This window comes from Copidosoma floridanum, unplaced genomic scaffold (assembly GCF_036245765.1).
Source record: "Copidosoma floridanum isolate Cflo_tuat_1 unplaced genomic scaffold, Cflo_Japanese_pri ptg000013l, whole genome shotgun sequence".
NCBI classification, from domain to species: Eukaryota; Metazoa; Arthropoda; class Insecta; order Hymenoptera; family Encyrtidae; genus Copidosoma; species Copidosoma floridanum.
The window spans coordinates 2,430,618-2,456,027 of NW_028321890.1; the positions used below are offsets into that span (position 1 = coordinate 2,430,618).

At 34.4% G+C, this 25,410-nt stretch overlaps 1 protein-coding gene across 2 annotated transcripts in view; it reads right to left on the minus strand.

The window, feature by feature from the left end:
• Sdc (Syndecan) overlaps positions 1 to 25,410 on the minus strand; it is a 304,458-nt gene that overhangs the window by 59,911 nt on the left and 219,137 nt on the right. For both annotated transcript variants that reach the window (XM_089591026.1, XM_089591025.1), the window contains one exon: positions 6,907 to 7,072. In XM_089591026.1, the coding sequence (XP_089447152.1) occupies positions 6,907 to 7,072 (166 nt within the window). The remainder of the gene's footprint in view (positions 1 to 6,906; positions 7,073 to 25,410) is intronic.

Consider the following 25,410-nt stretch of genomic DNA (forward strand, 5'->3'; position numbering starts at 1 on the left):
CTACCTGCAACAGAATTAAACAAGTGTGGTTATAATGTGCTAGAGCGTCCCGGAAACGTTTGTAGTCAACTAACGGCAGTTCATCGAGCTGCATCAAGAAGGTTGATATTAGTCGTGCAGCTGGATATCCTGGTTACCGACAACACACTTCTCTAATGGGTAGTGACCTAGGTCTATACTTCCATCCGCAACCTCCAGGATTAGTAAGTGCCACCAATAAAAAAAAATTTTAACTATTACCATCTCTGGTGAAATACTAGGAGACGTATCTACCTAGAGCACAACCTGCTCCAACACTTCAGAGTTATGTGGCCGTTCCACTATCCGGCCTGGTGCCATCAGAGGATTTTATACTACACATGCAATCCAGGGAAAACAGCCCTGAGAAGCACTGAACGCACGTTCTTCATCATCAAGAACAATAATAAGGGAGAGATGGAAGTTTCATTACTGGCCCTTTTCAGGGCCATTATAAGTACTTACGTTCCCTACTTAACCATCAATCTCATTGGTTTTTTCAAGGGCCACCTAAGTTAAACTACCTTGCCATCAAATACATTTATAAAATCATTTCCAAAAACGATTCGTCGACTAAAAGACTATGTTAACTAAAGATAGCCACTATTAAACCAAGTCAGTCATTTACTAGCAGTAGTAACGAGCGCAGTTGTTTGTCGCAAAGCTGGGAATCCTAGTTACCGACGGCCCTATATTACCCTCTCGACTGTAAGCATTCAACCAGGAATCACCGATCCTCTCCAAGGTCTGCACTGGGAGAATTTAACAGCTATGAAGGAAAGAAAAACTTGAGCCAATGGGACAGTCTCCAACGAGCGTGCGTCACGAACTAATCTCCCTACCTTAGTCACCAAAACAACTGAGTCTGCTAAAAAAGAAGGTGTTTTAGACACCAACGTCTTTGACATTATACCAAATGCCGTTGGGAAAGATCTCTACAACTAGCTCCAAAGCTTCGGACTTTGTCATTTTTCTTTCGATCAGTCCGAGGCTTCAACAGCAGGCCAGAGAAGATTACCCTGAGGTATCCAGGCAGTCGCAATTGCTGGAAACTTCAGTCAAAAAAGAGTTTACTTAAGAAACTCACCGGTCCTTTTTAGGGCCATTGGACGTCGAACTACCTTGCCAACAAATATGTAAGAAGTTAAAAAAGTCGACAAAAAACAGCCTTTAGGGCTCACAAATGTCTTAACCATACTAAAATTCAAAAGAGGGCGAATTTAAAAAAACGTTATATGCATCTAATAAATACAATTTTAGGCCTAAAGATACTGATGCAGAACATTTGTCGAGATTGAAACAGCAGCGTCAAAATTGACTAATAAAAAATCTATTGCTTGAGAGATCAGCTTTTTAATCAGTACCCTCACAGTAATCTCTTAAATCTTCTAGATTCTTTTACAGGTAGAATATGTATTTGTATTTTTGTGGCGATAAAAAATGTAGAGACGAAGCTCCAGGACTTTGTTGCTCTGATAATAGAGTTTTGATATAAGAGAAAATAATTTTTTTTTTTAATGTATACTTTTTTGGAATTTCAAATCTTTAACAGCTTTAAAAAGTAGCCCTTTTCGTAGATTATACGGGAAAAACTGCAAATAGGGCCAACGATTATTTTCTGGCATATGAAATGCACAGTACTTTTCACCATGATTATTTATTTTTAATTTTTATAGTTTATTATTTGACCAAATAAACTGTATGGATTCTGAACAAATATGTTTTTAATAAGAAGATTTTTGTTCTGAGAAGTATCAGGAATAGATGTAAAATTTCTAACTGAAAACGTTTCACATTACATGTTAACACACGACGGTGTTCTATTTAGAAAGTCTTGGGCGAAGCCGAGACGGAGGGCCGCTAGTATTCAATAATATTTAATTAATAACGAGAACCTATGTTAAATTATAGAACGAAATGATTTTTATCCTGGAAAATACGTTGTTCTTGAGAATGAAAATTGAATGTTCTTGAGATTAAAAAAAATTTTTTCCAGTATTTGTTAACATTCTTTATTTTTAGCCAAAACCTCTTTAAAGAACGTACCAGCATGTTCCGAAAATTTTAAAAACATTCGGGCATTGATTGACTGCACTGCAGTAGCCATTTAGCCATTTAGAAACCAAAAAATGTGTGCTATCAAACTGTTACTCACTCCCATTATGAGGGCTGTCAAATCTTTTAAATAATTATACCAACTTTTTTCAGTATGCAAAATTGACTTAGATATTAGGAATTGTTTCATTTGCAAAATACAATCTTTGCTGGAAAAACGTCAAAATTCTCAAAACTCAATTTCTTTTTATTTGTTATCAGTACGAATATTAAATACAATGTTTTTATCACAGCAAAATGTTGTTTAACCAACGGTGAAGTAATATCACTTCAAAGTTTCACTTTAAAAAGTTAATTAACAAAAATCTAACAATTATTTTGCAATTATTTTACAAACAGTTATTTGTTACGCATCCTAATACCTATACTTTCTAAGTGCACTGACAAACTGTTCTTTGAAATCAAAATTACTTATTGAAATTGCACTCACACACACACACATAAAATTAATTTAGGGTTATGTTTTCACACAACTCAACACCTTTCTGTTTGGGCGCCACAATGTTTTTATTACCCTTAGATTATCCAGAAAATTCGTTATTTTTGGTCTATCTTGCTTCCTTTTGAAGATATGGAATTTTTTTAAATATTTGAAGGTTGCGTCATATTATAAAACTCATTGAATCGATATTGGCTGTCTGCATCGATTTTATATGCATGCCAAACTTTTTTGGTAATTTACTTTTTTAGTATCAACTAGTCATGTGTGCATTATGTACATACATGCATGCACATGCACACAGTAGACGGTAGACACACATACATACACGATTCTATACATAAGAACATAAGTTTTACACACATACCCACGTAAAGTAAATGTCCCTATTAGGACCATAAATTTTATCATACTTGCTTCTTTGATTTTTTTTCTTAACTATGAGCTTTCACAGTAAAAATATTGGTATTAGCTTGTGCACTATGAATTTACCATTATTATTCTAATTTTTAAGTATGGTTCTTAATTATTAAAATACTTTATTTTATAAAAAGATTATAAGACCAAAATGTACATGATTATGAACCTACCTATTGTTTCATGTTATGTCCGAATTTGTCAAAATTTTTAAAAAACGTAATTTTAGAATAATATTTTAAGACAATTGAAGTTTTTTCACTAACATAACACTATTTTTTTTAATGAGAATAATTATACCGTTTATTTGTTAACTAGAAGTATATAAATTCCTTGTTGAAGTTTGGTGCTATTATACGCAGAGTTCAAAAGACTACGACGACTTTGTCCCTATTTATGGAACTATCTTTAAAATTGGTCATTTATAATAGGTGAAATAAAATTTTTCTTGTGAATTCATAAAGATACATAAAATATACAACCACCACAATTATTTTATTAAGTACGTTGTATAAAAAATACATAAATTTTCATTTTCTATGAATAGGGACATTTACTTTGTATGCTTAATTACTTAAGTATGTAAGCACACTTCGCGCACGGCAATGTGCGTTAATAATACTGTATACGAAGTATATATATATGCGTGTGTGTGTGTGTAGGTGGGTGGGTGGCTGAGTAAGTGAGTAAGTGTAGCAGAATCTGAAGGCGAATGGTGAGGATGTTATTGGATTACTCACTGATTTTTTTAAGAAATTGATTTCTCTGGTACTTAATGTACTGATATTTTTATCGATCTATCGTATCTCGTATTCGGATCGTGGAACAGTTTGAAAGAGCGCCACCACTGGTGACAGTCGGATTCACCATTCACTGGACCGGAGATAATGCATGTGGAAGTAAGTGACAATTCCTCAATTATACTTTATTCGTATAAATTAATCGAGTAACAAGACGTTTATACAAGTAATTATAAATTTTCGATTGTCTGTAATAACTTTATCCATTTTTTGAAAACAAACATCACAAAAGATATATCCTGAAAGCGTAAGGAAAAAGCAATAAATTAGATAATGGAAAATTCATTATTACTTGTATCAGCGTCTTTTTACTCGATAAATTTGTAAGATAAAATTAATAAAGAGAAATTGTCACTTAATTTATAATCATTTCTAAGCGTAAAAACGATCATTTCATCGAAATAATTTGATAAAATACCATATTAAGTACTCATTTTCATTGATTGAAACTTTGAAAATCTAACTTAGAAGTAAATAGTGTGCGTGGGTGTCGTAGTGGACTTTCCAAACTCACCTGCACGGCACATTTATGCCACTTGATATTATTCTGTAAAATGTCAGGTAAAAGTTACCTTACACGTGTTAAGGCTATTGTATTAGGGCTTCCCCTTAGTACAAAAAAGCCCTTGTTTCTTATATCTATAAATATTTCACACAAACTTAAATTTAAATGTTTTTTTCTTCAAGAAAACCAGTGGACAGTGGGTGCTTGGGTACCCCAGTAAGAAGTTATACTTCTAAAAAATTGTATGGCAGATAATATAATTATAAATGTAAATATACCTTCCGTGAAACAATATTGTGTGTACAAAGGTGGTGCAATTATCGTTACGTTACATTGCCCTACATTAGTTAGGTGTGGTTTCAATAAGTATTCTAATATTTAATAACTAAAACATTGCAAACAATATATCATGGCACAATACAATAGAAATAAAGTCCCTTCAGGAATATCATCACACATAGGTTTTTTTGACGGATATTATTCAAGCATCAAAAGTATACCCAAAATATCATAAGAAATATCCAAAAAAATGCAGATTATTCAACTGTACCTTCTTTCACATGTTTCATTTTAAAAATTTGCAATTTAACATGTAACATTATGGAAAAATCACCAAAAATTACATTTATAAAATCTGTATGGACCCCTTAATTTTTGTTTCTATGAAAAATTACTTTCAGATAAACCTGTTTCATATTCAAATAGATCTATATTTTTTTGTGTAGTAACACACGAAAGAAGGGGTCAAGTACGCGTAGAAGCGTGTATGTAAGCTGATCCATATAAGAAAAATAATTTCCAGTGTTGCTGCATATATTTGCGATCCTTCCACCTCTCTAAATTTTTTGAAAAAAGAAAACGCAATAAAAATCAATTATTGAAATTATACAGTACCGAAAATATTTTCTTGTAAGTATGAACATTATGAAAACATGTAAAAAATTTTATAAATAATTATTTACTTATGTTAAGAGAAACTAATGAATAAGTAAATAAATGTTTATTAATACATATGAAAGCTGCTCTGCTAATATATACTAATTTCCAAATTTTTGAAAAAAACGGGTACCAAAAAATGTATTTTATTGATTAAATTTTTTATGCAATGTATGATTAAACCAAAAGTAAATAAAAATTTGCATTAGAAATATGTTACAAACTGTACGATGAAATCAAGTAATCGGTTTTCCGATGTAGGGCTCGCTCACAGCAGCGCGGGTAAGATACTTGCCTAGTGTGCAAGAGGACGGGGGATCAAATGTCTTTGAAAACTGTTTTTTCTTTTTTTTGGAAATTGGTTGTAAGAAAAAATAAGAAACATTCAAAATGTATAGTCTGGTGCGGTAGGATCATATTGTGTGGTGTGGTGGCGTTGTGTGGTGTATCCGCCTATAGAAGTATAACTTTAAAAATGGATAAATTTTTTAGCTTAATGTGCAGTAAATATAATAAAAATATTTATGCTTAGCAACTTTAAAAATTTTTGCAAACATAAAAAAAGTATGTAAGTAATTGGATTTATCGACATTTCCTACCCAACACACGATTGCCAAGGCAACTCGAATTTTTGAGTTAAAACTACAGTTTATAAAATCATTTTCATACGTAGCAATTGAAAAAAAGTGCCACCTTGACTGGGACTAGAACCTGAAACTCTTTTCTTGCCAGGAAAGTGTGTTACCAATGTCGCCATTGAGGTCTTGGCGACTCCTCTTCTCAATTGCTACACTATACTTTTTCGGCGATTTTTTCAGTTTAACGCCTTGCTCATATGGTACATGTAAGAATATTACTATTCACTCTAATTTATCGATGGGTAAGTATAAAATGCGGGTAATAGAATTTATCGATATTTCCCATCCAACACACAATTGCCAAGGTAACTCGAATTTTTCAGTTAAAACTACAGTTTGTAAAAACATTGTCATACGTAGAAATTGAAAAAAGGGCCACCTCGACCAGGATTTGAACCTGGAACTCTTTTCTTGCCAGGAAAGTGCATTACCAATTTCGCTATCAAGGTCTCGACGACTCCTCTTCTTAATTCCTACACTTTATACTTTTTTTAACTGAAAAATTTGAGTTGCTTTGGCAATCGTTTGTTGGATGGGAAATGTCGATAAATTTAATTACTCGAATTTAATATTTACCTATCGATAAATTAGAGTAAATTTTTGTATTCTTACATACCATATGAGCAAGGCGTCAAACTGAAAAAATCGCAGAAAAAGTATAAAGTGTAGCAATTGAGAAGAGGAGTCACTGAGACCTCGATGCCAAAATTGGTAACGCACTTTCCCGGCAAGAAAAGAGTTCCAGGTTCAAGTCCTAGTCGAGGTGGCACTTTTTTGCACGTATGCCAATGTGTTTACAAAATGTAGTTTTAAAAAAATTCGAGTTGCCTTGGCTACAGTGCATTGGATGGAAAATGTCGATAAATTTAATTACTCGCATTTAATACTGACCCATCGATAAATTAGAGTAAATTCTTATGTTCTTACATACCATGTAAGGAAAATATATTATTACAAATACTGTAGATTTTTGAATCAAGACCCATGAGATTATGGTTTGGTTTTTTTTATAATCTATTAAAAATAGTACATAAATACCAGCTAATACACCGGGCTGAGCAAAAAAGGAGCTCGCTCTGTCTTCAGTTTTTGGATTCATAATGTACACGTCTCGATTTTCATCACTATTCACATCACGATCCTCTCCAATACTTGATGGCTCAACATTATCACTGTCTGGTCGGTTAACGGCATCAATACTTGTCTGCAAATAAAATTTTGTTAATTATATACCTTATTTTCTTATATTACAAGCTTAACATTTCTGAATACCACCAAAATTATCTTACAGACAAAAAACTTATACATCCTGCACTCAAAATACTACTCAATAACCCTAGAATTTTTTTAAACAGATGTCTAAATCAATGAGCTTTGTCAGTTAGTAGCTGGTATTTTGGTCAACCATATCCCTTTTTCTTACTAATATATAAAGCAAATTCGCTAAAACCGTTGTAATCGCTAACCGCGAAAACTACTGAACCAATTTTGCTGAAATTTTGCACACTGATTCATGATACTTCCTAGATGGTTTTAGTATAGTTTTTATCATAAAAAATTTAATAACAATAGCAATAAATGAGCTCAAAGTTTTTCAAAAATACACCAGCTTTTCACTTAAGTTCAGTAAAATCCGCTAGGTGGCGTCGACATAAAATCGAAGCTACCTGCAACATAGTTGAATAAGTCTGGTTATAATAGGCCGGAGCGTCTCGATAGTGATGTAGTCGAGCTTCGGCACTTCAACGAGCTGTATAGAGAATGCTGATGACAGTCTTGCAGCTGGTTATCCCGGTTACAGACGACACTCTTCTCTAAGGGGAAAGGAACCTAGGTGTTCATTCACCCTGAATCTCGACGAATGCGATAAAAAAAAAAAATTACTTCCAACCAATGCCGTCTCTGCCACAATACCAGGAGACATATCTAGCCAGAGCACAATCTACACCAACTCTTCAGAGTTGTGTGGCAGTCCCACCATCCCACCTGGTGCAGTTAGAGAATTTGTGGCTACAAATATAAGCAAGGGAAAACAGCTCTGAGGAGCACGGGTATCCACAACGGCTACCTTCTTGATCGTCGCGTCCCCAACGCGCTTACCCAAATGTTCCCATCTAACGATGAGCGGTTGGTTATCCGGGGAACGACCCAAGACGAGATATTCTTGGGTCAGCGGCGTCCCTCCCTTCATCACAGTCTCCGTACATCGAGACTCCTGGGGGAAGAATCAAGCAACCCGTGGCCAGCTCTTCATCATCAGGAATAATAATAAAGAATAGCCTGGAAGTTTCACCACTGGCGGTTTTTAGGGCCATTATAAGTATTTACGTTCCCTACTTAACCATCGATTTCATTGGTTTTTATTAGGATCCACCTAAGTGTAAACTACCTTGCCAACAAATACATTTTTATTGCCATTTCCGGAAGCGATTCGTCGACCAAAAGACTATATCAACTAAAGACGGGCACTATTAAACCCCGGTGACCGACGACCCTATACTAACCTCTCGACTCTAAGCATTCAACCAGGAATCACTGATCCTCTCCAAGGTCTGCGTTGGGCAAATCTATAATAGCTATGAAGGAAAAAAAACTTGAGCCAACGGAACAGCCTCCAATGGACAAGTATCACTAACCAATCTTCCCATCTAAGATCACCAAAACAACTGAATCTGCAAATAAAAAAGGTGCTTTAGACACGAACGTCTTTGACGTTATACCGGGAGACGTTGGGAAAGAGCACTTCAACTAGCCCAAAAGCTTCGGACTTTGTCATTTTTCTTCCAATCAGTCTGGGTCTTCCACAGCAAGCCAGAGAAGATCACCCTGAGGTATCCAGGCAGTCACAATTGCTGTTAACTGCAGTCAAGAAAGAGTTAACTTAATAAGCTCACCGATCTTTTTTAGAACCATCGGACGTCGAACTACCTTGCCAACAAATATATTAGAACTTAACAAAGTTGACAGAAAATAGCTTTTAGGGGTCACAAAAATTTTAAGCATGCCAAAAGTCGCAAGATGGTGGATTGAAAGAAAAACTTTAAATGTACCTAATAAATACAATTTTACTTAGGCGTCAAGAAACTGACGCAGAAAATTTATCGAGATTGAAACAGCAGCGTCAAAATCGACAACTAAAGAGTCTATTACGTGAGAGATCAGCTTTTCATTGTACGTTCACAGCAATCTCTGAAATCTTTAAAGATCCTACTTCAGATTTTTTAATGAGTAGAAAATAAAGTTGTGTTTTTGTGGCAATAAAAATGTAGGGTTTAAGGTCCAGGACTTTGTTGCTCTGGTAATAAAGTTGTAAGATATGAGGAAAAAATTTTTTTTTTAATACAAATTTTTTGGGGGTTTAAAATCTTAACAGCTTCAAAAAATAGCCGTTTTTGTGAATTACACGGGAGAAACTGTAAATCAACGGCTTCTTATGGTCACCGATTATTTTATGGCATAAGAAACGCACGGTACTTTTTAGCATAATTATTTTTTTGAATTTTTACACCTCATTGTTTGACGAAATAAACTATATGGATTTCGAAAAAATATGTTTTTAATAAGAAGATTTTTGTTCTGAGATGTATCAGGAGTATGTGTTAAATTTTCAACTGAAAATGTTTCACATTACATGTCAACACACTACGGAGTTTTATTTAGTAAGTCTCGGGCAAAGCCGAGACGCGGGGCTGCTAGTCTGTTATAATTGGAGATTTATGGCTGTTATACAAGAGATGAGCTTCCTTGGCTTTCATCAAGCCGAGAATGCAATTAATTTTGCACGTATACTACGATACCTGGTGACTAAGTACTACACGCAAACCGGCCTCGTCTTAACCTTTCCTAGCTTAACACATTTTGTACGCTAGACTAAAAAAATAATGATGTTTCGTAGACAGCTACTAATTTAGCAAGATCTTATGCATGATTCTTATTGCACGCGGATGGTTTGCTTGTTTTTCATTATTTTTTGTAGATGTTATGACTGAAGTGACTGACACATAATGAATAAAGTAAGAAAATTTAATTTTTTTAAAAGCATCTATATACTCTCTCCATGATGAGCTTTTCGTTTTTTTTAAATTTGTAAACTTACTGTCACACTTGAACTTGTATTTGGCATTCTTTTATTGCTGATGCGAGTTTTCATTATCACTAATCAAAAAAACTCAATCGCACTTTTTAGAAAAATGCGATTGGTACTGTTTTATTTATATTTCCTAATATACGAAAACGTAACATGTAACATTATCGTGCAAGCCTACTGTTTTGCTGTCAACGCAGTCTGCAAGAACATCGCTCATGGGTGGACCTAGTTCGACCAAAGGCCTCTTTTACTTGCTCTGACGCTATAAAAACGTACCATCCAGAGAAAAAATTGCTTTTTTTACGTATGTCACCTGTCCTCTAAAGTTTTAGTCTACTCTTGACTCCCACGACTTGCGATTACCTTATTATTATACACATAAGGCATAACGTGTTGGCTGAGGCAACTCGGGTGTAATTCGAGAGCACGAATAAGATCGGACTATGCTAAGGAGCGAAGTACAATGAAGAAGCCGCAACATCTTACTGGCCACGAATTTATTCGTGTAGTTTAAGGAACCACTGAAAATTACTGCACGAAGCATTAGGGAACTCTGAAGCAGCAGTAATAACAATCAGTGACAGATGTAAGCTATTTATCAGTAATATAATTTACGTCAAACCTTTTTTTTTTTTTTTTAATAAATACCTACTTACGTAGTGTATTTATTTTTAGGCTTTATTGTAACCGAGTACATATGATACCTTGGTACAGTAAGGCACATTTTTACATTGTATTTGTTAAATATTACAAGTAATGGTTACATATTACATTTATAGTTGTACATTACTGAATTCACTTTTGTAGTTTTTGTTGGTACGGTGATGATTTCACATAGACCACCTTCAGAGCGAAGGATCTATGAGGTAAGTAATTTTTGCTACGAGAAGATCGCCCATCCCTTCACGAGGAGCATTGCGTGGTGAAAAAGCACATGCAAAAAATCATAGAAGTACTTGCTCGGGAGAGTCGCACTGGCCGGAAATCGAACCCGCAGTCTCCTGCGTGTCGTCCCACAAACCAACCGACCGAGCCTGTCCCCACAAACCACCGCGCGCTCTGTTAAACCTTGTTAAGGTGACCCAAGTAAATTTTATTCAAATGAATAAACTATTTAAATTGTTTTTATAATGGGATACATTAATTAAGATCATCCATTTCCTAAAAATACATATTTTTACTTAACTAAAAGGAATTAATAAAGCTCACGAGCTGATTCTTAAGGACCCATGAATGATACTAAAATGAAATAGTTACGATCATACTCTTATTAAGTCTGGTTATAACACAGTAATTTCAATAATTTATTCTAGTTTTCTGATTTGTACCTAAAAATTTCGGTACTTCGACTTTTTTAACCTATCTATCACTAATTTTTCTTTATATCCTCATGTACAAATGTTTCCTGCCCTTCCTATGTTCCCACATCTCATCTTCGTCCATTTTTCTTTTATCTCATTTATCTGTTTATCCAGTATTTTTCAATCCCGTCTTACTTTTTTATCTTTTATCTTATTGTAATCGCAATAATTTGATATTTCAATTTTTTACCAATTTTTTTAATTTCTTGGTCTCTTATTATTTTTAGTCTCTTTCCTAACCTCTCTGCAAATTTACTTGCTCCCTCATTATCAAATAGGCCTTTGATCCCCATTTTATCTCCAAGCTTTTCAAATGTCACCTCCACCTATCTAAACCACTTACTTGGAACTTTGTTCATCGCACATTTTATTTTTTCCTTTAGGCAAATTTTCATTTATCTCTCATTCCCCATTTGCACTATGTGTAATATGTATTTTCCCACCCTTCTCATTGTTTCTACCTGTAAACTTTTTCTGTCAGCCTTCGTTTTCCATGCATACTTAGGTGTATTTAAATTGATGCCTAGAGCCATTTTAACAAATTTACCTTGTAACTTCTCTAGCTTTTTCCATTTTTCCCAACCATAGGTCTCTACCCCGCACCCCGTTTTTACTATAGTATCTAGTATATATAGTCTCCTACTTAGCCTCTCAATGTTAGCTCTTTTCCATATTTTTCATACAGTGTTTATTGCTTTTCTGGCTTTATATGTCGTTTTAGTTACGTGGCGACTAAACGCATTTTTCGTTGTAAACCAAAATCCTAAATGCTTGTATTCATTCACTACTTCTATTCTTTCTGAAAACGGCGATTTTTCGTTTTTTGTTTTTTTTAAAATTAAGTTCTATTTTATTTTTATTATTGTATCTTTCTAAGTTATTGATCATGCTTTGTAGTTTTTTCTTTGTATCTAAAACCGCTGCTACATAATCGGCGAACTTTAGGTTATAGATCTTTGTTCCTCCTAAGATAGTACCTCACTTGTTTCTCCTTACCCACTCCTCTTTGAAGTCCTCAAGCTAGATACTGAATAGGCTCAGGATTAGGGGGCATCGCTGCCTTGAATCTTTCTGTGATACTGTTGTCCGTTATGACCTTATTTTCTATGTTTCTGTATATTTCTTCCAATATTCTCAGAAATTTTCCTTTAATCCCTATTCCTCTCATTTTTTCCTGTAAAATTCTCTTGTCCGCCCTTTCAAACGCTGTTTTGAAGTTCTTAAAGCAACCGTATACTCTTTCCTCTTTGTTTTTTAGCTTATTGTTTATTACTATATTTAGTATGAATATGTGGTCCCTAGCTCTCCTATTCTCTCTAAATCTTGCCTGATTTTCTTTCAGTTTTCTATTTGCTTCTAACCAATCTTTTAGTCCAACAGCTAATATATTAGTAAGAATTTTATATCTTATATCTAATAAATCTACTTCTCTATAATTTCTGACGTCCTTCTTATCGTTTGCCTTGTGTATGGGGAATATTCATGCCACTTCATATCTCTTCACTAGCTCTACTCTGTTAAAAACTTTGTGTAAGACTCCCACTATTTTCCCAATCCAAAATGAAGTTCCCCCCTTAAAAATTCTACCAGTATCCCGTCCTCTCCTGCTGCTTTGTTATTCTCCATTCTTTTGAATTTACTCAGCTCTTCATCCTCTGCGATTTTAGTATTTAGCGTTTCATCCAACTCGTTCTGTTCTTCAGCTTCTTCCGTCCACCTTTCAATCCCATCCCCACTTTTTGTTCTCGTGTTTCTTTCTTTTGGATTTGGCATACCACATGCTCCTAAAAGTTTTTTAAAGTGCTCTAGACACTCCTATTTTTTTATACCTGTTCCTTTCTTTTTCTCTTTTAGCCTAAATTGACCTATTGCCCTCCAAAATTTAAAAGTTAGTCTATTTGAAAGATTGATTTTAATTTAGTGAAAAATTTTATCTAGTATTGATTTTGCGTTAAGTGTAAGAATTTCTCTATCCAATAATTTTTTTTATTCAAAATTTTATCAGAAAAATAAAAATTATTTTTATTATGATAATGACAAGAAAATATATATTACTTTGCTTCATACAAAAATCAATAAAACAACAATCAGAAATAATCACTGTAGGTACTGAAGGAATTGGTCGATTTTATTTAATAAGTTAATTAAAACTTTGACGGGAACCCCTTCGATACTTTTTCCATCATTTTTGCATTAGCAGCATTGGTGAAATGAACAAAGTCGCTTTTTTACGCTAGGCAATGAACCCGCCCTCCAACACATAGACACAAACATTGACACTAAGTATAAAATTCTTATACCTTTGATTACTACCTACTGAGTGGAGATATATACTTATAGAAAGGAAGGTCGTAGTCTTATTTTTAATATGGTTTTTGATAGAGAGTCGATGGCTTAGTCAGTAGCATGCTACCCTCCTAGCCAGAGATGCTCGAGGGGTCGTGGGTTCAAATCCTGTTGAAAATTATTGAGATATTTTTTTCAGGCTTTTTCGATGGAATGTGTACCCAGGATGCCAAAAAATTACTCATCTAATTTTTATAACTAATAGTCGATTTTTCTGGTGTGATGTCTGGATTTCCAGCGGCTTCCTTTTTAAAGAAAAAGCAACACGTGGCGATCTCATCGGGTAAAAGTCACCATCAGTTATAAAAAAGTGAGTACACTGAGATAAATTTCTATAAATTGTATGGTAAATGCCTTTAAAAATTACCTTGCAGAACGGTAAACGTGGGACTAGGTCGTCACTCAGGACTTTTTACCTACCCATAACAAATTATTATCGTTACGCCCAGTAAAAATCATCGGGCGCCCAACAAAAATTCCCCTCACGACTCACGAGCGAATGTTCACTGTAGGTAAAACAGAGACCGTGGTTGGATTGCATTGTATTTGAATCAATAATATTATTATAGTATTATACATTCTTTATTATAGTACAGACATTCTTTAAAAATTTTATGTACATCGGACAGTCCTCTTGCAATATCAAATCAGCTTACGTTTCAGGTATTTAAATAAATTTAATTAATATATATTTCAATTATTGTACAGAAATATTTATTCAAAATGGCGCAATGTCCAACCAGTTACATTAATTAAAAAAAAAAAAAAAATGAGTACAGGGATAGCGTGCTACAATCAAGTAGTTGAAAAAAAAAAAAAAACATTTTTTGTCGCATCTTGTACTAACAGCAAATACGTTAACTGTGGTCTCTGTTTTACCTACAGTGAACATAGGCTCGTGAGTCGTAAGGGAAATTTTTGTTGGGCGCCCGAGGATTTTTACTGGGCGTAACATAGAGGTATAATAATAGAGTGCGTGACTGCTATACTGGCCTGGAAGTTGCAGCGTCAGAAGGTGCAAGAGAGAACACATTCTATGCCACCACTCCTGATTAGCTATTCCGATGAGTCCTCCGACAATGTATATGTATGTGTGTAAGTATAGCAGTCAGCGCTCTCAAAAGTGACTGCCGATCTTGCGGGAAATTCAAATTGGCTATATGGAGCAAGACGCAAAACCCCAGATAACTCGACAACCTTTCATACACCATAACTTGATAAATTAATCCTAAGCTATTTAACCCAATAACCCAACGCGCCTAAAAGCGGTATCACAAGCTTTAATAATTAATAAAATACAATAAACAATAACGGAAGCGCCAATCCCCACACAACCAGGAGCGCTTACTGGTTGCTTTATTAATTAATATAATAAATAAAATAATACAAGCGCCAATCCCCACACAACCCGGAGCGCTTACTGGCAGCTTTGTTTTTTAATATAATAAATAAAATAACACAAGCGCCAATCCCCACACAACCCGGGGCGCTTACTGGCCGCTTTGTTTTTTATTTAAAAAAATAATTAACGCAAGCGCCAATCCCCACACAACCCGGGGCGCTTACTGGCCGCTTTGTTTTTTAATATAATAAATAAAATAACACAAGCGCCAATCCCCACACAACCCGGAGCGCTTACTGGCCGCTTTGTTTTTTATTTAAAAAAATAATTCACGCAAGCGCCAATCGCCACACAACCCGGAGCGCTTACTGGCCGCTTTGTTTTTTATTGAAAAAAATAATTAACGCAATCGCCAATCCCCACACAACCTGGGGCGCTTACTGGCCGCTTTGTTTTTTATTTAAAAAAATCATTAACGCAAGTACCAATCCCCACACAACCAGGAGCGCTCACTGGTTGGTTTGTTAATTTATATAATAAATAAAATAACACAAGCGCCAATCCCCACACAACCCGGAGCGCTTACTGGCAGCTTTGTTTTTTAATATAATAAATAAAATAACACAAGCGCCAATCCCCACACAACCCAGAGCACTTACTGGCCGCTTTGTTTTTTATTGAAAAAAATAATTAACGCAAGCGCCAATCCCCACACAACCAGGAGCGCTTACGGGTTGCTTTGTTAATTTATATAATAAATAGAATAACACAAGCGCCAATCCCCACACAACCCGGAGCGCTTACTGGCAGCTTTGTTTTTTAATATAATAAATAAAATAACACAAGCGCCAACCCCCACACAACTAGGAGCGCCTACTGGCCGCAGCATTTTCTAGTTGCGCTTAACTTTTTTTATCATTTGATGCTTTCTTCAAACAAATAATGCAACCACTAAGCGCCCCGGGTTGTGTGGGGATTGGCGCTTGTGTTATTTTATTTATTATATTTAAAAACAAAGCGGCCAGTAAGCGCCCCGGGTTGTGTGGGGATTGGCGCTTGTGTTATTTTATTTATTATATTTAAAAACAAAGCGGCCAGTAAGCGCCCCGGGTTGTGTGGGGATTGGCGCTTGTGTTATTTTATTTATTATATTAAAAAACAAAGCGGCCAGTAAGCGCTTCGGGTTGTGTGGGGATTGGCGCTTGTGTTATTTTATTTATTATATTAAAAAACAAAGCGGCCAGTGAGCGCCCCGGGTTATGTGGGGATTGGCGCTTGCGTTAATAATTTTTTTAAATAAAAAACAAAGCGGCCAGTAAGCGCCCCGGGTTGTGTGGGGATTGGCGATTGCGTTAATTATTTTTTTCAATAAAAAACAAAGCGGCCAGTAAGCGCCCCGGGTTGTGTGGGGATTGGCGCTTGCGTTAATTATTTTTCTAAATAAAAAACAAAGCGGCCAGTAAGCGCTCCGGGTTGTGTGGGGATTAGCACTTGTGTTATTTTATTTATTATATTTAAAAACAAACCGGCCAGTAAGCGCCCCGGGTTGTGTAGGGATTGGCGCTTGCGTTAATTATTTTTTTAAATAAAAAACAAAGCGGCCAGTAAGCGCTCCGGGTTGTGTGGGGATTGGCACTTGTGTTATTTTATTTATTATATTAAAAAATAAAGCTGCCAGTAAGCGCTCAGGGTTGTGTGGGGATTGGCGCTTGTGTTATTTTATTTATTATATAAATTAACAAAGCAACCAGTAAGCGCTCCTGGTTGTGTGGGGATTGGCGCTTGCGTTAATTATTTTTTTAAATAAAAAACAAAGCGGCCAGTAAGCACTCCGGGTTGTGTGGGGATTGGCACTTGTGTTATTTTATTTATTATATAAATTAACAAAGCAACCAGTAAGCGCTCCTGGTTGTGTGGGGATTGGCGCTTGCGTTATTTTATTTATTATATTAAAAAACAAAGCGGCCAGTAAGCGCCCCGGGTTGTGTGGGGATTGGCGCTTACGTTAATTATTTTTTTAAATAAAAAACAAAGCGGCCAGTAAGCGCCCCGGGTTGTGTGGGGATTGGCGATTGCGTTAATTATTTTTTTTCAATAAAAAACAAAGCGGCCAGTAAGCACCCCGGGTTTTGTGGGGATTGGCGCTTGCGTTAATTATTTTTCTAAATAAAAAACAAAGCGGCCAGTAAGCGCTCCGGGTTGTGTGGGGATTGGCGCTTGTGTTATTTTATTTATTATATTAAAAAACAAAGCGGCCAGTAAGCGCCCCGGGTTGTGTGGGGATTGGCGCTTGTGTTATTTTATTTATTATATTAAAAAACAAAGCTGCCAGTAAGCGCTCTGGGTTGTGTGGGGATTGGCACTTGTGTTATTTTATTTATTATATTAATTAACAAAGCAACCAGTAAGCGCTCCTGGTTGTGTGGGGATTGGCGCTTGCGTTATTGTTTATTGTATTTTATTAATTATCAAAGCTTGTGATACTGCTTTTAGGCGCGTTGGGTTATTGGGTTAAATAGCTTAGGATTAATTCATTAAGTTATGGTGTATGAAAGGTTGTCGAGTTATCTGGGGTTTTGCGTCTTGCTCCATATAGCCAATTTGAATTTCCCGCAAGTTCGGCAGTCACTTTTGAGAGCGCTGATAGCAGTGCATCTGCATCAGAGTGGTCAGTGGTGGCATAGAATGCGTTCTCTCTCGCACCTTCTGACGTCCCCTCTGCCTTGGTCGCGCACTCTATTATTATACCTCTATGGGGCGTAACGATAAAAATTGTTAAGGTTAGGTAAAAAGTCCGGAGTGACGACCTAGTCCTACGTTTACCGTTCTGCACGGTTATTTTTATGGTAATTTACAGTAAAATTTATAAAAAAATTTTTGGAGTGTAGAGCGAGTTAAAATGGTTAATTGAAAAATATATTTCCATGAAATTGGATGATAGCTAGGGTGTGCTTGAGACAATCGCTGCGCCCCGTAAATAGTACCCGGTAGGATGGATGACAGAGTCATTTGAGAAGAGCTTTGCAAGGGGCCCGTACAAAAAACTCGCACACCGTTAGGCAAAAAATTGAATACAAAAAAAGTCTCTGACATGGCAAAGGCTAAAAAAAATCCTAAAAATCAAAATACCAAACTAAATCAATCAAACTAATACGGTTTTTGATGGTCAAGTTGTTATATTAAAATTTTTCAATATCTTATGCACGCTTACATACAGTTATTATAGTCATTATTATTATTATTATTATTTAGATAAATCAAGAAAGGTCACATCACATTTCTGTATATGTTCATGGCAAAGGCTCGCACTTTCTCCCGTGTTGGAAAATTCGTGATCGATACACATTATGTATACACATACATACATACGCATAAGCACACTATTTATTTCAGGGGCTATAATATTTTCCAACTGGGATATGCATGTGGATAAGTGTATATTAACGTGTGTATGAGAGAATCTCCAAAAAAATCCAGATTTCGTCTCCGATTTTTCAATAAAATTTTTTTTGAGACACACCCTTGTTTGAAAATTTCTTATCCATCGTTGATACAAAATATTTTTGTCCTGGACCAGTATACTTAATTTTTTACATTATTAACATAACAATCCAGTATAAGCTGCTGCATTGTTTACCAAAAAAAAAAAAAAAAAAAAAAAATATATTTACGAACATCAAAAATCTGCATTTTAGGACATTTATAGTAGAATGAGACAGGTTACAGTTAAGAGATTTTTAAAATTTTCAGTAGTAAAAATTACAAGTTCAGTCGCTGAAAAAATATAAGTCCTATCAGTGCGAAAAATGCAAGTGTAGACGGAAAAATTTTTTTTCGCCATCATCGACACTATGCGTTCTGAGATATTTACAGCATAATAAGAGAGGTAAAAATTGAGAGGTTTGAAAAGTTTTCTATGGCAAAAATTACTAGTTCCGTGGGCTGAAAGAAGTTTAAGTCCCGTCAGAGCGAAAAAATACAAGTCCCAAAGAAAAAAAAATTACGTTTACGAACACCAAAAATCTGCGTTTAGGGACACTTAGAGTAGAATGAGGAAGGTGACAATTAAGAGATTCAAAAAATTTTTAATAGCAAAAGTTTTAACTTCCATGCGCTGAAAAAAATTAACTTCCATCATCGCGAAAAAAAACAAGTGCAGGCAAGAATTTTTTGTTTTCCATTATCAAAATTATGCGTTCTGAGACATTTTCAGTATAATGAGATTGACAAGAATTGAAAGGTTTAAAAAATTTTCGGTAAAATTACAAGTTCTGTGTGCTGAAGAAAGTTTAAGGTAGTTATATCCCATACAAAAATAATGATGAGATCTTCATAAAACTTTTCACACAGCTAAATTATTGTCTATTAAGAACTCGGTTAAATTTTTGTAAGGCTAGGATTCCTAGAGTGCAAAATTTTGATATTCACTGTTTTTATACTTTAACATGGATCCTTACCAAGAAATGTATTTTCCTGGGCCTTAATTGCGTATATTCCACAAAATAATGGTAAACTTTTGACGATATTTTTTTTTGTATTTCAAAAATGGCTAATGATCTTATTTAATTCTATGAAATATCTCTAGCGTGTCCGTGAGATAAGAAATAAACGAATAAGTGCAGAATCTGCTGCATTGACAATATCGTGGGATACAACTACCTTAAGTCCCAACGAAAATATTTTTTTTGTCCATTCAAACAATGCGTTTTAAGGCATTTACAGTCAAATGAAATGTGTGAAAAATGAGAGGTTTGGAAAATTTTCGATAACAAAAATTACAAGTTTCGTGCGCTAAAAAAAATTTAAGTCTCTTTAGTGCCAAAAAATACAAGTTCCAAAGAAAAAAAAAATACATGTAGGAACATCATAAGTCTGTATTTTGGAACATTTACAATAGAATGTGACAGGTGAAAATTTGTTAAACCTCTCAATTTTCACCCATCTCATTTTACTGTAAATGTTCCAGAACGCATTGTTAGGATGATGGTAAAAGAAAAAAAATTTCCGTCGGAACTTGTATTTTGTCACACTGACGGGACTCATACTTTTTCAGCGCATGGAACTTGTAATTTTGGCTATCGAAAATTTTTTTTAAACTCACAATCGTCACCTGTCTCATTCTACTGTAAAAGTCCCAGAATGCATAGCTTTGATGATGGCCAAAAATAAATTTTTCCTCGAGACCTTTTTTTTTGCACTGATGGGACTTGTATTTTTTCGGACAGTCCATAAATCAGCTGACGATTTGGCATCGGAAATCAGTTGATTTATCAGCTGACAAATCAGCTGATTATTTTTAGCAGTGAAATGATGCAGCTATTTGAAATGACTACAGACTTCAATTTTATCTATGTAAAATGTTATTTTTAGGAAGTTTTCCAGCTATTTCTTAAAATAGAAAATACAACTTGAGAGCTTGACAAAATTTGTGGAAAATAGATTTTTATTTAGTTATTTGGTTTTATTACTTTTTATTTTAAACTATTTTAATAAACAGGTAGTTAATTAAGAAATATACATGACATTCTAATTTATGAAGCTTAATTAACAATATAAACAAGAATTAGATTTTAAAAATACGATACCCCATTTTTAATAAAAAAATGAAAGTGAAAAAATACTAAAAAACTATACAGTACACTACTGTGATCTTATCCATTCATATTTGGACGAACGATTTTGTTGGACATTGATTTAAGTATTTCTAAATAAATAGTTCATAGAATGGTTATTGAAATCAAAGCGGTGATAACCATAGACAGCCATGCGTGGCGGAGCGTGCGCTCTATAGGCTGCTGCCTCTTAAAGAATGCGCTTAGTTAGGTGGCTTATTTTCGTTTGATTTTGTATGCTCGCGTTTTCTGTCGACCAGTGGCGGCGGGTGTCGCGCGGGCAGAGGAGCAATTAGTATTAACTCTATATCGCTCTCTCCCCGAAAAGGTGCTGGCGCATTTCGCGCGGAGAGATATAGGCGAACCAGTCTGCGCAGCGCAACGGTGGGCTTCACAACCCTTCTTGTTGTTTTTGTATTATAAGTCGCGTGCACGTGCACGGCCATTTGGCTTCAAGCCGGCCGGATATCGCTATTTTGGCGTGAGCAATAGCTAAATCGTATCTTACAGCCTTATCGGCCTCACCCATTACGGGTCTTCCTTAATACAAGGGGTGGACGCACCTCTCCGCTTTGACGGGTTTATATAAAAATAATCAGCGCACGTTGTCCGATATAGTCAGCCCGAAAAATCAAAACTTGTAAAGGGCATGCGATTCAACTCTATCTTTGCGGTTCATTCTTGATTTGTTAAAATTCTTTCTTTATTCTATAATAAAGTGACCGTGTGTTTGGTTGAATTCCTGTGTTTCATTTTTTTTTATTTGTTACTGTAACGCCTAAAAAAGGAGAAGAGTAAAGAGACAATCCCGAGGATCGCCCATAAGGAACGGCCTGTCGACAAAACAATATTTATATAATCTTGTATCAGTATAAAATTGGTTTTGTTCCAATAGCAAATTTTTTTTCTTTAAATATTATTCTTAACAATAAAAAGTATTTAATATTTGAGGTAATATCATTTTGTCACAAGTTTTAAAAGTCCTCAATCAAACATTTATTTGAGAATTTGTAATCTTTGTACTCCTCCAAATTATAGTATGTTAAGGACTTTAACTTTGATAGTAGAAAAATATTGACTTATATATTCACAACAAATCAATATTAAAAGTTACATTTATTACCTATTCATGTATTCGATTCATTTTTCAATAATTTACGTACATGTAAGGAAAAAGGTTACGGAAATGTTTGTTGCTTAATGCTCCTTATATAAGTAATAATAAGAACAGTAAAAAATCAAAGATGTAGGTAACTCTGTTTTCATCATTTTGGTAAATATTCTATTCAAAACTATACAAAAGCAACTTAACTCTGTACCAAGTATTCGGTAACGAGAATATAAGAAATAACACATAATGTTACTAGCGTAATGTCAGTTAAGGTAAATAATGTAAGTGAAATGAACGAATTTTTTAAACTTATCTTTCTATGCTGTCATGTAATGCCTTTTATAATAAAATTTTGTTAAGATAAAGAAATTGACTATCGTTACTATATAATAAACAGAAAAATTGTTCAGAGAACATTAAATTTTGTTCAAAGTATGAACAAAAAAAATTTTTTCATTAAGTTTAATTTTTATGGCAGTGTGATGTTAGCTGTAAGGTACCCGTTTGTTGCTTGTTGCTGAAATTTCGACGGGGGTTAGCGAACAGGTTTCGAAAAAAATCCAATGCATTATGTACATCTTCTTAATTTTTTTAACTTCAAAAGAGTAGACTATTTTAAGGACGTTCGGTAGAGATATCGGGGGGAAACATTTGCGGGGCAAGGGGAAAACAGCGATGAGTGAAGATTTGACAACGTCGTACGGGTTTTAAATGTGTGAGTGTTCATGTACGTGCATGAAGTGCTGCAGTCTGCACTTTGTACTGTCTGCTTGTCTGCTGCGTCGGTTACAACAGACAGTTTTACACGTGTATGTTCAATGTTTTTGTGATAAAGCAGTAAGTATTTGACTTTGATTCGTTATAAAAATGGAATGAAAATGAATAAATAAGTAATTAAAAAGACTTGTGACCATTGTATTTATATTTGTAGATTTCATTCGTAAAAATGCCCAAAGCCAAACAGTAAAACCTCCAAACTACGACGAATAAGAAAGGAACAGAAATAATCATAAATTTGAAACTTCATAAGATAAATGAATAAAGTGTTATTAAAATATATTGTTATTTTCTTATGGGAAGGGCGTAATGTACATACGCTCATACACATATATAAGCTTGTATTTTACACGAAAATACGTAAATATCTACAATAATAAACTGAAACTGAGTTTTAATCAGTTTTCCGATAAGCGACCGTGTTAAAATGACTGAGCTTTGAAATTTAATATCTCAAAAACAAAACAGACGAACCTCTTAAAAATTTTGACAGATTTATTGCAAAAACAATAAGAACGTCTGGTCAAATTTTCAAAAAAATTCACTGGACAATTCTATCTCTACCGAACGTCCTTAATTCCATTACATTCTATTTAAAATATAAATAATAATAAAACTTTCTCATGAACATTCACACATCTAAAAGCATAATAAATATTCATCAAATTATTTGTTTGATTCTGTAAGTTAGCTCATAATAATAAGCCTTCTAAGTAGGACAGTACAATAACTTATTTTATTAAATAATTAAGTGTTATTCAAATTTATGTCTGTATTATTATTATTATACAAAGAAAAATAAAAAACAAAAATTTTTTTACTCCGTTCATCACCAATATTATCACATAAAAGTTTAGAGCATTAAGAATTTCATACTTACATATAAATTAAAATCGGATTAAGGTAAGTATACTGATGATTTTACTCTTAGTAATACAAATAAATGAGTTATTACTTATTTGTTTGCATACAGTTCATATATCGGCATCCTGGTCAATGCGGAAAAATAATGAAAATATTTAATTGAAAGTAAATATTCAAGTATGTGTGAGGTCGGAGCAGGAAGGTAAGATATCTTGATATAAAAAAATATAAGTCAAAGTAAGGTCAATATAACTCAAAACGACGTCTGCACAAATTTACTATGTTATGAATATGTACTTAACCAGCAAATAATGTCCTCTCACATATATACATGTATATTTTAGTTAATTCTTACAGTTTATGTCTCATTGTAGTTTACTTGAAAAATGAATTGTAAACAAAACAATATGCATACATGTATATGTAACGGTAGGTATCACAGTCCGTGCAGGTTGGTAAGATTCTACAAAAACCGTGTAGAGGCTGGTGGAAGCGGTAGGGGCTGGTGAAAGCGGTTGGAGATCATGAATTGGGGAGGAGCTAAGATTTTACATAGTGATTTTTAACACTTCCTTGATAGTTTTCGTACAGTTTTTAATTTAAAAAAAATTTATAAGAATACCAATAAATAAGCTTAAAGTTTTGCGAAAATCTGCTAGCTTTTTACTTTAGTTCAGTAGGATTCGCTTGGTGGCATGGAAGTAAAATCGAAGCTACCTGCGATAGAAGTAAGTGGGTCTTACAAATTTCCGAACAAGTTATTGAATACCATAGTTATCCATCAGAAGTGCATCAAGAAAAGAGTTGTAAGTTGTGTAGATGGATATCCCAGCTACCAACGATACTCTTCTCGAATGGACAAGCGACTTACTTCAGATTCCATCCCAAAACACTAAGGTTAGCAAGTGCCACGAATGAAAGGCGTTCTGAACGCCAACATTTTTGGCATCATAACAGGGGACGTCTAGCCAGGGCACAATCTGCTCTTACGATTTGGACTTTCTTTCTTTATGGCTATTCTTTCAACCGAGCTGGTGCTACCAGAGCAGATTTTGCTACAACAGCTAGCTAGGGAAAATCACGCTGAGGAGTTCAGGTAGTCACATTGGACGAAATTTAATCAGCCTCCTCATCAGGAGTTTATTCTAACAGCATACCCACACTGAGAGAACGTTAGCACTACTGCAGCGCTGTATGGAATGACTACTACACCGTACTATGGAGTACCATGACCTTCATAATTTGAGAGCACTGATTTCCTATTTGGTACAGCTAAGATCTCAAAAGTGCGACAACAATGTTGCCAGTATGATGGGTTAGTAACCTTACCCACTCAGGGACGGTTAAAATACAATTTCTTCGCAAGATAGTAACTGCTCAACTGCTATAAATATTCGTCAGCACCTATATAAAAACATTTTTCAATATCGATGAATAAAAAAGAATGAACTTTAAAAATAATCGATTTTCAGAAATCTATAAAATCGAAATAAAATCAAAAAGTTTAACAAAAACTAAATATTTTAGCAGTGATAGTTAAAATAAGAAAAATAAGCTGTATCAGATAAAATTCGCAGAAGATTATCCTAGAATATAATTATTCATACACGGAAATGCTTATATACCCACGTGCACCCACACAAAATTCTTTTTATTCTTGTCCAAGTACGACTTAATAGAAAATATGTACAACCAGAATTTGTTGATAGAATCCTAAAGCATAATTGACTGTAAAAATATATAAAAATAAAGCCACATATACTAAACATTTTTCTTTCATGTATATGAAAATATCTTTCTTTTATACATGTTTTTTTGTTTTTATATTTTTTTTATTAAAATACAATACTGTGTAAATAATTTTTCAACTTTATATATTTTGTTACTTGTAGTATACTACCATTATTTTACTCCTAGTTTATTTACAACTAAACAATGATAAATAACAAAAACTTCATTTTTTTTAGAAAAAATTGACTTTTTAAAACTGGAAAAATTGAAATTTGAAAAAATGTAGAGGCTGAAACTTTTTTTTTACTTGA